The 13,619-nt window shown below is 57.0% G+C and overlaps 1 protein-coding gene across 1 annotated transcript; it reads right to left on the bottom strand.

The window, feature by feature from the left end:
* Positions 1–2,476: 2,476 nt before the first annotated feature.
* On the bottom strand, positions 2,477–13,402 carry MYBPH (myosin binding protein H). The gene is made up of 11 exons (XM_058819485.1): positions 12,879–13,402; positions 12,526–12,660; positions 10,565–10,732; positions 8,005–8,093; positions 6,905–7,100; positions 6,434–6,573; positions 6,131–6,290; positions 5,250–5,386; positions 4,653–4,839; positions 2,988–3,029; positions 2,477–2,714 (listed from the first exon to the last, which is right to left on the bottom strand). Exons 1-10 carry the CDS (start codon positions 13,225–13,227, stop codon positions 3,019–3,021), a joined length of 1,572 nt encoding a protein of 523 aa, XP_058675468.1. The 5' UTR covers positions 13,228–13,402; the 3' UTR covers positions 2,477–2,714; positions 2,988–3,018.
* Between the last annotated feature and the right edge of the window lie 217 nt (positions 13,403–13,619).

Raw genomic sequence — 13,619 nt, 5'->3', positions numbered from 1 at the left:
CATCCAGTTCTGGTCCTTCTGGAAATGCCAGTCCCTCCTCCAGGACTGAAGCCGTGGTGGAAAAATTTGAGTAGATTTGGATTCTTTTCTTATCAGCGTCCCTTGTTCACCAGACTCCCGCTGGAAGCAGATCCTGTGGCCCTGCCCTGCCCCAGCAGGGTCGTGCTCCTCAGAGGGGACGTCAGCAGTGAGCAAAGTGACTGCAGCCAGTTCCCAGAGACACTGGGGGTGCAGAGGGGAGAAGGACCTTGGGTGGGTGAGATTTATGGGTGACTTTTAGCAATGTTGGGAGTGTGCAGCACAGGGATTGGGGCAGCCAGGAGTCCCTTCTCCCACTGCTGCAGCCAGCTCTGTTTAGCTCAGAGGGATGAGGAGGGCAGCAAGGAAGAGAGGAGATGAAAGGCTCAGCCACCCACATTTTGTGGGGGTCTTGATATATTTCCAGGCTCCTGGCTCAGACAGCACTGGGAACAACCAGAGCAGAGCAGAAAAACAATGGCAAGGACAGGAGAAAATCCTCCCCTTAGTCCTCATCACAGTAGAGGGGTCCTGAACACCCTCCCAACCTTCCCATGGCGTAGATGGTGCTGTGCTGCTGCTGAGCCCTTGGGAACAGCAATTCCCCACAGATTTCAGCCCACACCCCCCCTCCCAGGCATCACCAGGTGCCCTGGGGCCAGCACTGAGCCTCTCACATGAGGGTGAGGCTTTGGCTCACCCCAAATCTGCCCAGTGCAGGGACTCCTGTGCTCCCACTCTGCCGTGTCCTGTGCCTGCTCTGGCCAGAGCCAGCATCTCCTGGACAGGGCACAGAGAAGAGCCTCAGGTCTCACAGAGCACCAGTATCAGTGGTACCTGAGGATGCTGCAAGCCCAGGTTGGTGAGGACGAGAGAAGACCCCAGGCCGAGGCCGTGCAGCACTTTGCCTTCAGATCAGTGCTGCTGTTTGCCCAGCTCTCACTCCCCCTTGCATCTTATTTCTGCTGCTTTTCTGGAACTGAGCCTTTGGCCTGATCCTTGCTAAGGTAACCAGGAACCTGGCAACTGGGATGCTCATAAATTAAAGGGCATGTGAATGATTGCTTCATTAAAAATAGCATGAAGTGTATTTTTCCACTCTGTGCTCTCCAGACCTGTCCCTGAGGGGGAGCCCTCACTAAAAGTGGATGTTGTCACCCACCTCCATCCCCTGTGGGGTCACAAACACAGTCCGTGCTCTGTAGGACTGAAATAAGGGCCTGGAAAGGGCACAGCATGCAGCATGACAGAGTCCTGGAGATCAGCTCACAGCCTGCTTCCAGACCCTGTCCCTGACAGAATCCCAGTGGCAAGGTCAGTGCCCAGGTACAGGGACAGCCCCAGCAGTGCCTGGGCTGGGTATGAGCATGCAGGGGAAAGCAAGCTCTGCCCTTGCCATCTGGGACTGCAGCCTCTGCTCTGGGGCATTGCCTCCAGCACCAACCACCTCGAAAATACAGCCTGAGCAGCAGTGGGACAAAATTAATCCGACAATGCCCTCTGATGGTGGAAACAAACAACCCTGGTGTGAGCGGTGCACCTGGCATTACTGAGCCTCATGGGACCAGTAACACTCCCTGGGCTTCATCTTGGGCTGTAGGTGCCTGGGGACAGATGGGGACAAAGCAGAGGGGCTGCAGGAGAGATGCAGAGACAGGCTTGGTTAACCACAGGCACTGCCCAGCTTTGCTCTCCACGGCACCAAGGGTGGGATGGGTTCCCATCTGTGGGTGCCAGGCTGGATTTGCATCTACACTGGCAATTCCAGGGCCAGCCAGGACACAGGCAGGACAGGAGCCTGGCCCCATGACAGAGCTGCCACGCAGCTGGGAGAGCTCCTACCCTCATGCCCAGGCTGAGGGGGAGGCAGTGCTGGTGGAGAGATCACCCCACGCGTCTGGCCCCAGGTAACCTTGTGTTCCATGGGTCCCTCTGGGCTCTGGTGACACCCACAGTGTCTCCCTTGTGTTCCATGGGTCCCTCTGGGCTCTGGTGACACCCAGGGTCTGCCCCGAGCTGGCCCAGAGTTCAAGTGATATCTCACCCTGCACATGAACCACCAGCTCACAGGGGTGATTCCCCTCCTCTGGGTAAAACACCAACATGTCCTGTCACCCTGGGGAGGTGACAGCTCCTGGCTGGATCATTGCCTCACTGGTGTGGATAAAAAAATCTGTGCTTCAATAAAGAAGCATTAAGATGCTGCAACACTGATGTGGCATTTCTTTTTCCCCAGCCAGAGTCATTCCCCTGCTCCAGAAGGAAATCTTTCTGAATTCTTTTTCTCTTTGTTGGGTTCCTTCTGGTTCAGGAATCTCTCTATGTGCTGGTCCTTCCTTTCCAAGCTCAAAACCCTTTTCCTCTGCCATTGGTTGGGTGGGATCCTACATGGCTCCAACAGCAGCCCTGGCACCTCTCCATATCTCCCCACCCAAGTAACCCCACAATGAGCAGGACAGAGGCGTTTGGTGGCTTTTATTAGGAGCAAAGCCCCTCAGCTGGGTTTGTTTTACTGTCACAGCTAATGGCAGGTTCAGAGAGGGCCATGCCATGGCAGGCTGAGGTGCAGCCCCCAGAGCACTGCCAGGAAGGGGCAGTGCAGCAGGCAGCAGAGACCATGGCCAGGGGCATAGCACCAGCCCCACCACGCCTGGCACCTGCAGGATCCACCTGGGAAAAGGAACGAGATCCGAGTCCTGCAAGGGCACCAAGAGAGCCCTGGTCAGGGATGGGTGGGAAACATGTCCCTGCCACAGCTCTTATGCAAGACAAACCCAGCCACATTTACAGCCCCCCCTCCACCTCACCAAGGTACAGGTTCATCACCCCACCCATGCATCTCCAGCCATGGGACAAGGAAGACCTGAGCTGGGACTCCATCATCAGGGCTAATCCAGGACACTCAGCCCACTCCATCCCCCTGAAGGGATCCATCTTCCCTCCATCCTGGTGCCCCAACCCAGACCTACCTTGCTCTTTGTCTTGTCCTCCAATCTGTCCTCACTTGGGTACTGTAGGAGAGCACAGGAGACAAAAACCCCTTGAACTCCCCTTGTCTTACTCCCCTTTTGACTCCCAAAAGTGCTGTATGCTCTATGCTCACCCCAATGTGCACCAGCACATCTCAACCCTGCACACCCCATCCCTGCACACATCTGCTCCAAGCAATCCCACACCCCACCCTCACCGCCTGCTCCTGCCAGTGTCCCCAAGGTCCCAGCCTGGGTCACTCCCAGGTGTTTGTGTCCCCAGCACAGTGCCCAGCTCCTCCTCCTTGGCCAGCTGGGCTGATCCCCCAGGGGGCAGCAGGGCAGGGGGGGATTCTGCCCCTGTGCCCTGCTCAGGTGAGGCCCCACCTGCAGAGCTGCCCCAGCCCTGGGGCCCAGCACAGGAAGGAGCTGGAGCTGCTGGAGAGAGCCCAGAGGAGGCCACGGAGCTGCTCTGAGGGCTGGAGCCCCTCTGGGAGAGCTGGGGGTGCTCACCTGGAGAAGGGAAGGCTCTGGGGAGAGCTCAGAGCCCCTTCCAGTGCCTAAAGGGGCTCCAGGAGAGCTGGAGAGGGACTGTGGACAAAAGCCTGGAGGGACAGGACAAGGCGGAATGCCTTTTCACTGCCAGAGGCCAGGGATGGATGGCATACTGGGAAGGAATTGCTCCCTGTCAGGGTGGGGAGGGCCTTGCCCAAGTTACCCAGAGAAGCTGTAGCTGCCTCTGGATCCCTGGAAACGTTCAGGGCCAGGTTGGACAGGGCTTGGAGCAATCTGGTAGGGTAGAAGGTGTCCCTGCCCATGGCAGGGGGTGGGACTGGGTGAGCTTTAGGTCCCTTCCCAGCCAGAGCATTGCTCTGTTGAGGGTCCCTGCCCAGCTGCACTCAGGATGTGCCTGTGGGGCCACGCACCAGGGCCAGCTGGGTCAGTGCTCCTGGAGGATGCAGAGCAGCTCCCACAGAGCTGAGCACTGACCCTGTGCCACACACCCTGTGCCAGACCAACAGCTCTGCAGCTTCCACAGGGCCTGGGGTGCTGGGGCTGCCAGATTGGAGCTCTGCCTGTGTGGGAAGTGGGGCAGAGTGTGTCTGGGGGCAAGAGTGTGCTTGGAAGCCACAGGAGAGGAAATGTAAGTGTTCAAGGACACCTGGCCAGCACAGGAACACACAGAGGGTGTGTGGGCAGTGATCCTCCCATGGGCCAAACAGGGGAGCAACATGGGGCAGGTCTGCTCTGGATGCTCTGCTGAGGTAGGGAAATGTGAGTGGGAAATGTGGACAGGATGCCAAGACATAAATCAGAGCAGCCCAGATGCAGGGGAGGAGGGTCACACACACCCCCCGTACCACTCCTGGGACAAGAGCAGGGGCAGCCAGTGCTGGGCTTGGCCTCCAGCAGCTCCTCTGGCTCTGCCATTTCTGATTTCCTCCCCATTTTTTTCCCCACAAATAAGGAAAGGTGATTTCAAGATGCTTCAAGACCATAAACCCAAGCAGCCCAAAGGTGCAGCTCCCCAGGGCTGCCCAAAGTCCTTAGACTCCCTCACAACCAGGATCAACCCAAAACAGGGACAAACCACAGCCCTGGGAAAGTGAGACCTGGAAAAGGCAGGCAAGGGCTCCTGCTCCTCCTTCCCTAAGGAACTCTCACCTTTCACATCCAGTCTGCAGTCTACTGAGGCTTCCCCCAGGGGGTTCACAGCCTTGCAGGTGTAGACACCCCCATCGAAAGGGCCAGGCTTGCGGATCTCCAGGGAGCACACGCCCTGATCAATCAGTGCTATGTATTTGGGATCTTCCCGGATCTCCATCTGATTTTTCAACCAGATGATTTTGGGCTGAAAGTTTAAAGCAGGGAGAGAAATGAGAAATCTAAATGTCCCCAAAGTACAGCCACCTCTCTCTGCCTTTGCCTTGGCCCTGCCTGAAGCTTGTGGCCATGGTGGGATTCACAGTCAGAAGTATTTTGAAGATCCAAATCTCCCACTTGTGAGCCCTAACCACTGCTCCACCCTTCCTCCCCCAGCACAGAGGAAACAGGGCATGGCTTGATTTAAGACCAGTCTCCCATTTCCTTGCAGAAACACCCCAGTTTGACTCAGAGGGCAACTTCAGCTCCTTAACCTCACCCAACCCTAATCCAACAGCACCAACCATCCCCTAGGTGGTCTCCCACCTCCAGCCACCTTGCAGAAATCCCCCAGGTGTCCCCAGGAAGGGTTACAGTGTCCCTGGAGGAGGCACCGACCTGGGGGAAGCCCCGCACGGAGCAGAAGAGGTGGGTGCTGTAGCCCCGCGTGGTCGTTCGGTCTGTCAGGGGCTGCGTGAACTTTGGGGGCTCCATCATGTCCCGCTGGGGGATCTTCTCTGGCTGGTAAGTGGTTTCTAAGGAAGGAATTAATTCTAGCTGAGACCTCAGGCTCCCAGGCTGACCAGCACAGGAATTCAGCACAAGGTGCCCAAACCCATTTCTGTTCCCTCTTATAGGGAGCAAGATGTCAGCTGGCCTGACCCAAGGACCTGGCCCTCAGCTCAGAGCAGCCCTGTTTCCTCATCCAATCATGAGATGGCAGTGCCCAGGCCCTGCAAGGAACAGGGGGGATGCCAACCCCACTGTGACACATCCTGTGCACAGCAGTGAGACCCAGGCCGGGCACACTCTGAATCTCCCACTCCATCCCCAAATCTCAACCACAGAAATAAGAGCTGGAGGGAAGCTCTGCAGCTGGCAGAGACCCTAGGTCACTGTGTGCTACCAGGGAGCAGGATGGAAACAGATGGAAGGAGAGCAGGGCTGGTTGGAGATTTGGCCCTGAGCTGTGGAAAAAAGCCAGGGCTGCTCTGACTCTTCCCAGCTCCTGTTTCCATCTCATCCCAGGGATGTCCATGCCTTGGTTCTTCCAGGGGGCTGAGCATGGCATAAGCTCTCCCCAGAGGAGAAATGAGGTGCAGAGAGGGGGCAGGGTACCTCTGGACCTTGGGGGTGCTCAGCCTCACCCCTGCTGGTCTTGTCCTGGGGACCAGCCCAGCAACATCAACACAACTCCAAGGAAACCCCACGGGCCCATTGGTCAGGACCACTCTTGGACAGCCCCCTCCCCAGCCCCTCAGCCAGGGACATGTCCCCACTTGTCTTCTCGATGTGGGCCACTCCAGAGGCCACCGCAGCGCTGTCGCTGAGCCCGCAGATGTTCTCGGAGAACACTCGAAAGGAGTAGGTGTTGCCAATGATGAGGTCGGAGATGGTGCAGCTGGTGCGGGTGCAGCGCTCCAGCACTGTGAACCATTTCTGGAAGGAAAAAAGGAGGGAAAAAGAGAGCAGTGAGGAAAGACAGGCTGTGACAAGGATGGAGAAGGTGTGGGGTGGGGCAGGGAGTGCCGCAGTCCCTCTCCCATCAGGGCATCACCACCAACAGGAGTGCCCAGGCTCACCCCACTCTTCTTGTCTGACTTCTGCACCCTGTAGCCCTTGATCTCAGCATTCCCGTTGTCCGCAGGAGGGGTCCACTCCAGGGCCACATTAAAGCCCCACACATCCACCAGCTTCAGGTTCTGGGGAGGGCCGGGTGGCTCTGCAAACACAAACACCCTCAGGGTGACATCCCAGTTTGCTCCCCCCACATTCTGTACCTTGGCCGTCCCTTGACCTTGTTTTTAATCTCTTCTCACCTTGGTGCAGCACACAAGGGATGAGAAGCTGAGGGGCAAGGCTGGCAGAAACTCTGCATTCCCACCCAGAGAAGTTCACATACATGATCCTGTTGAGGATCCCACTGGAACAGGGACTCCAGAGTCCTTTGCCTTGTTGCCATCGCATCACATCCCACCCAGAACAAGACCTACCCAACCAAGGAGGAGAAAAGAGCTCCAGGGTGATCCTGCAGGGTGCCACCCTCAGCTTACCAACCACCTGGATGTCCAGGGTAGCCTTGTCCTCGGCGCCGTTGATGCGCACCGTGAGCTCGTACTTGCCCGAGTCGGCGCGCTGGGCCTGGCGGATGTAGAAGATGGTGTCCCGGGCCGTGGTGCGGATGTTGATGCGGCTGCTGTCCAGGGGCTGCCCTCCCTTGCTCCAGCTCACCTCGGGCTGCGGCTTTCCCTGCAGACACAGGCGGGTCAGCAGCCCCTCGGGCATGGGTCCTGCTGGAAGGATGGGCAGCAGAGCCACCGCGCTGTGTCCGGGCAGCAGCAGCCCGAGGGCCACCTCTCCCATCCAGCAGGAAAGAAGCTGCAGCTGATTCCTGTCAGACTCACTAAGGGGAAGCCATCAGGCTCCAGGGATGAGGTGGGAGCATGCTGGCTCCCCAAGGTCCTCACGGAGCCAGCCCAGCTGTACTTGCCAGGGCACAGCTCTGCTGAGCCCAGGCTCCAGCTTAGCACCATTCAGGGCTTGAACTCAGCATACATGGAAAATTCATATCTGGAGCATGGCCAGCAGAGTCCAAACTGTCTGTGAGACATGGCATGGACAAGCCCCTCAGTTCAGGGGCCTCTCACTCCCTCCGCTTGCCCAAAATGTTTCAGAGCCAGCTGCCATGCTGGAGGTGCTCTGGTGATGTCCCAGACATGATGAGAGAGATAGCTGAGGAGACAACCTCCAACCTAACCCACCAGTGTCAGCATTGCTCCACCTGGGCCTGCCCTCCTCCAAAGGCAGCTGGTCTCCTCCAGGGACCCCAGTGCTGTGCTATGGGGTCCCAAGGCATGTGGCCAGGAGCACGAGCTGAACTGGACTTATTGGCTGAGACAGCAGAAACAGCCAGTCCATGTCCAGATGTGTTTGGGGATGTCCCACTGCAACATCATCAACAAAGACGTAGCGGGGGAAAAATGGAACCTGGACAGGAAGAGGAGAGAGATTCCCAGCCCATCACCCACCCTTGGCCCATAAGACACAATGACCAGGCCAAGCCAGAGCACAGTTGGACCCATAAGCTAACCTGCAGGAGCTAATCTGGAGTGCAATGCCCAGCAGATTAAAGCCCAAATCGCCCCCCCGGTACCTGAAAGGGGATCATGATGTTCACAGCATCCCCCACACGCCTGATGTAAGTCTCCCGCAGGTGCCGAGGCATGCGGATCTTCGGGAGCTCTGGGGACAGAATTCCCATTGTGAGACCAGGAACCCCCATTCCTCAGCTGGCTGGCCCTCTCCACACACAGCCCTGCTTGGCCGCCAAGAAAATCCACCCCAACACGGCCACCTTCTCCCTCTCCTCTCCTGGACAGCTCTGCTTCCCTGCAGGCTGTGCTGGCCTGTCCCATTCCTGTACCCCGGAGTGACAGCCGTCCCTGGGATCCTCGGTCACCAAGCCAAGGGCAGCATTCTGATGGACCATTCACCCCTCTTCATGACTTCCTGGCCATGGACACAGCCTGGCCTCAACCTGAAGAGCCACAACATGACTTATATTGTAACAAGGCAGGGAACAGCATCTCCCAGTTGGGAAATATTTCTCCCCCTGACTTTCCAGAGGCATACAGCCCAACTTTCAGCAAGGACAAGGCTCAACCTCCACCTTCCCGTGCAGTCCAGGCCTCTGAAACACCAAGGAGGTGCCTGGTCATACCAGAGTTGTGAAAGGCAAACATCTCCAGGGAAACACAACACAGACAAGCAAAATGCCCACTGGAGAATGCTCATGGAGCGTGTCCCCTTCCCAGAGTGGAACAGGAGCCGAACAACTCTGCTGGCTCAGTGATAGCCAGGGATCCCTCTGGAGCCCCTCAGAAGGAGCTGGGAGTCTCTGCCCGGGTTAAATGTGCACAAGCTTCACCCTGGGGAGGGGGCCCAGGCAGAATAAACCAGAGCCAAACAGCTGTGAGGGCTGGGGAGCAGGGACAGGCCCTCGCTGACAGCTGAGACTGTCCCTGCTCTGCTCTGCTGCCATTCCTGCAGGGATCCATCCCCCTGCTGCCACTTGGGCTCATCAGTCTCAGCCGGGGAGGGAAACCCGACCTCGGGCAGGAATGTTAATTCATGGATGTTTTCCCCAGATCCCCAGTGCTTCTCTCAGAGGGACTGGGCTGGCCAAGGTCAGTGGCCACAGTGACAAAATGTCATGGTGGGAAGGCCTTTTTTCCTGCCCTTGTTCCCGGGAAAATGTGACTCCCATACTGATCCTTCATCTGGTTTCTCCTTGTCTCTCTCCACCTCCCAAGCCCACTCATCCCACCTGTTGTTAAGCTCCGTGCTGTCCCATTGCTGCTATTTAAAATCCCCTTGGGTGCTATAAATGAACTGGTGAGATGCATAAAATGCAGGCTGAGAGAAAATGTGAGGGTCAGGAGACAACAGATGGGAAGGGAAGGGAAGGGAAGGGAAGGGAAGGGAAGGGAAGGGAAGGGAAGGGAAGGGAAGGGAAGGGAAGGGAAGGGAAGGGAAGGGAAGGGAAGGGAAGGGAAGGGAAGGGAAGGGAAGGGAAGGGAAGGGAAGGGAAGGGAAGGGAAGGGAAGGGAAGGGAAGGGAAGGGAAGGGAAGGGAAGGGAAGGGAAGGGAAGGGAAGGGAAGGGAAGGGAAGGGAAGGGAAGGGAAGGGAAGGGAAGGGAAGGGAAGGGAAGGGAAGGGAAGGGAAGGGAAGGGAAGGGAAGGGAAGGGAAGGGAAGGGAAGGGAAGGGAAGGGAAGGGAAGGGAAGGGAAGGGAAGGACCCAGTAGATCAAGTTGTGTGGGGGTCTCTCAGCTTTTTGGGTTTTACACCTGTACATGTGCCTGGAACAAAGCTCAGGCAACAGGTACAGGGTGTGGAAAGCATGAGCTGTACATTGACCATCTCATGCCAGTCCCTCACACCCCATTTTTCCCAGTCCTATGAGGTCTGGTGGGATGGTTTTGAGATCAGAGGGGAGCAGGCACAGCCACCACCCTGAAGCCAAATTCACCTCCTCCAAGCACACTGAGAAGATGGACCCCGCAGGACCCTTTCCATGGGTTGATAGTCTTCTCCAAGCCTTTTCTTATGAAAAGCTGGTGGTTCCAGGAATAACTTTTCTTAGTATTTCTATTTTTAAGCAGCTGAAAAATCTGATGTGCTGAATAACAAGAAAACTTGAGCATTAATAATTCCTTCTAGAGGGAAAATGATTCTGTATTTGCTGTTTGCTGAGTGCAAACAGGCCCTGCCCTCCTGCATCAGCCTCTGCACATTGGCAGCACCCTGAGAGGAATGTGAGTCTTGCTAAGCATGGGAGCAACTCATTCATTAGCGAGTTCAGCATGATTAAAGTTCCCATGCTCCAGACAACCAGCTCTTGACTTCCCTGAGCTAAATAAACAAAGCTGTCCAATGTGTGCCGTGGCATATTTGGGATGTGACACTGCCAAGGGGAGGAGACATGCTCAGGGGAGGTGGATTCTGAGCTCTTGCCATTAAATGGGAAAATGTGGCTCTGCCTTTTGAGTCCTTCACTCCCAAAATTTCAACATCAGCAAGATTGGAGAGGTCAGGAGTCTCTGAGAATAACATCTGTCAGAGGCTGGATGGGACCCCTGAGCGGCTGCTCATGCTCAGATGGGCTGGGCAGAGCTTTGGCACAGAAATGGTGCCCTCAGGGGCAGTACTCACGGAGGATCTCCCTGATGAGCACGGGCTGCTCCAGCGTGGCCGGGGCGCTGCTCCCGCTGGCGCTGACGGCCACCACCCGCACGTGGATCTTGTCCCCAGAGCTGAGCTCTGGCACCGTGCAGCGGGTGGAAAGGAAAGGCTCCTGGTTCACAGCTTTCCAGTCTGAACCTGCAACAGAGCCAGCACAGTGCCTTGGATGTGCTGTGGACGGACAGACACACCCTGAGCAGCAGGATCGAGGCCCAGAAGGTGAGACCCAGAGGCAAAGAATCCTTTCCTTGGAAATGGGGAAGGATTTGGGGCACCAGCAGAAAAAGGAGCTTTGGCAGGGAGGTTGGCCACCTCTGCCAAGGAGTGTGGGGTATGAAGTGCTGGCAGGAGCTCAGCACTGGAGCACGAGGACATTTGCAAGCAAGAAAAGGCATCGGGCCAGCGAACACGTCCCTGCTGACCAGGTGCATTTCTGAAACGAAAGATCCTTGGGGCTCCCTGCCAGCCACTCTGCTCCCCTCACTGCCCCAGGACAGCACTGGGGCTCACCATGGCCTCCACAAACCCCTCCACACTGAGCAGGGTCTGCTCAGGACCTGCCCCTGGCCAGATGGACTGTCCAAGTGTTCTTCCCGCTGGTAAGGGATGTCTCAAACTCAACCCAGAGTCCAGCCCCAGCTAACCTGGCTTTGCGTCTCAAGATGTTTCTCACTTGGCAAACAAACTGCCCCAGTATCCCAGGGAGTGGGTGTCCCTGGTGAGAAATGAGAGTGACCCACAAATGCCAGGGTGTGCCAAGCCCCCATGTGCACCTTCAGAACAGGAAAGTTTTCTTGTCAATGCCACTGGAGCAGCCAAATCCCATCAGATCCTCTTTCCCTTCACCACTGGCATTGCCCAAATCAGCCCTCACTCAAATTTCACCATATTTTAGCCAACCAGAGTCTTGTACCCATCCAAATACAGCAGTCCTGTGGTTCCTGGGTGATGACAGAGGGACTGGAGTTCTCCTGTCCTGCAGCAGACCCAAAGCAAGCCAGGAGAACATCCAGACTGAGCCCTTAGGGTGGCTGTCAGACAGATCCCTCCAGGAATGTCTGCATCTGTCCTTGTCCCATGCAAGGACCTCCTCATGCATCCCACCCAGTCGTGGCAACCTCTCCACCTGCAGCCCAACAGTGGGAGCCTCCCACAGCCAAGAATGTGTCCGTCATGTGTGCCACAAGCTAAACAGCTGAGGATCAAGTTCCCTGAGGGCCATGGGCCACCTGGGCCTCCCAAACCACTCCAGCCCAGCCTCCCCTTGTGGATCCTCCCATCCACACAGACCCTTCACTCTTACCCCAAAGCCCAGCAGGGCTTCAAGAGAGTGCCCAAAACACAAATCTTATCCACTCACCTTGTTCCACCTCCCAGCAGTACAACTGGAGAGCCATGGACAATTGCTGGACAACTGCTGCCACCTCCCAGCCCACCTCCATCCACCACAGCCACTTTCCTTCCAGACATTATCAAGTCTGCTGATACATGCCCAGGACCCTTCCCTTCCTCATCCTCCCATTTTATCCCCATTCCTTCCATGCTTCATTTTTGGGCAAACATGGGAGTGTTGAACTTTTTCCTCCTGTTTTCTTGAAATGCCATCCCAGCCCTGGGTCTCTGCAGCTCTGGAGTTCATCAGAGACCATCTCCAGAGGGTGTGCTGGTCTCTGCTCCCCGCTAGAGCTGGACACAGCAGTGACTCTAAACCTGCTCCAAGCCCCTGCTAAAGCCATCACTTCTGTCTGACAGGCAATGGGATTCCCTGTTCCTTCATGGAAAAGAAATAGCCATTCAAAATTGATCCATTTGGGCAAAGAAAGGGAATTGTTGCTGGGGGAAATACTCTGCTGGGATCCACCCAGCTCCATCCCATCCCACAACCATGCACCACTTCTCCATGCTCATGAGGCAGGAAGGACCAAACCTACTTCCATCTTTGCAGATCTCCACCACATATCCATCCAGGCCTGCCCGGCCCGTCTGCTCCGGGGCCTTCCAGGTCAGCGTGAATGAGTTTTCACTCACTTCTTCCACAGCCAAGGACAAGGGGCAGCTGGGTGGCTCTGTAACAAACCCACAGTGGTGATGGCAGGGCTCGAGTACGGGGCTCTTGGAGGGCAATCACTCAGCCTCCAGGTCTGTCTTCAGTCCACCTTATCCCCAGCCCTCTCCCACTGCAAAAATATCCTTGATGACTTCATCCCCCCATCCCTTCTCCACGGCACATGCCCCCTCCCAGCCTTGCTTACGTCCCCTCCCCACTCCAGTGTTCCCCACTCACCTTCCTTTGGTTTCTCCACTTTAGGTTCAGGGGCGGGGGGTTCAGCTGGGGGAGCTGGGGAACCTTCTGCAGGCGCTGGAGCTGCTTCTGCTCCAGCTTCTGTGGGGACGGGAGCAGATTCGTCTGTGGGAGCTGGGGGCTGCTCGGGGGGCTGCTCGGGGGCTGGGGGCTCTGCAGCAGCTGCTGCTGGGGCTTCTTGCTTTGGGGCTGCTTCTTCCTTTGGAGGTGCTTCTTCCTTGGGGGCTGCTCCTTCCTTGGGGTCTGCTCCTTCCTTGGGGGCTGGCGCTGCCTTTTTCTTGGCCGCGGCTGGAGCCGGCTTTTTGGCTGCCGGTGCAGTTTTGCCGGTCATGGCTGCAGAGCGTAGGGGCTGGGCAAGGGGATGCTCTGGGGTCTCTGCTCCGGGGTGTCTGCTCTGTTTCCGGGTTCCTGCTCCAGATGAAAGTTCTCTCCCCCGGATCTGGGGTCTGGACTCTGAGGTTGGGGTCCCGGCTCAGGACCAGGTGTCTCCGCTCTGGGCCAATGGTCTCTGCTCCGGCTGTGCTGGGAGGGGAACCAGGTCACTGAGCCAGAACAGGGGCTGGGTGACTTTTATAGGCTTTGGCTGGCACTTGTCACCTCTCTGCAAACCAATCTGCCCGCGCAGGCGGGGCTGCCAGGAATAGCTGCCCGGGACCTGCACATTCAGCAGCCCCAGCTGCCCCCTCCTATTGGGATGGCAGCACATGGGCCCGGCCCCCCCAG

The sequence above is a fragment of the Ammospiza caudacuta genome, chromosome 24 (assembly GCF_027887145.1).
Source record: "Ammospiza caudacuta isolate bAmmCau1 chromosome 24, bAmmCau1.pri, whole genome shotgun sequence".
Classification (NCBI taxonomy): Eukaryota; Metazoa; Chordata; class Aves; order Passeriformes; family Passerellidae; genus Ammospiza; species Ammospiza caudacuta.
This window is presented reverse-complemented; position numbering and strand designations above follow the sequence as displayed.

Bases quoted from the DNA above. Each gene is read 5' to 3' on its own strand.
- MYBPH (XM_058819485.1), bottom strand. From the start codon at position 13,227: ATGACCGGCAAAACTGCACCGGCAGCCAAAAAGCCGGCTCCAGCCGCG. The intron at 12,661-12,878 runs GTGAGTGGGGAA...GGTTTGTTACAG, and splicing joins AGTGGAGAAACCAAAGGAAG to AGCCACCCAGCTGCCCCTTG. The intron at 10,733-12,525 runs GTAGGTTTGGTC...GCTCTGTTGCAG, and splicing joins GGAGATCTGCAAAGATGGAA to GTTCAGACTGGAAAGCTGTG.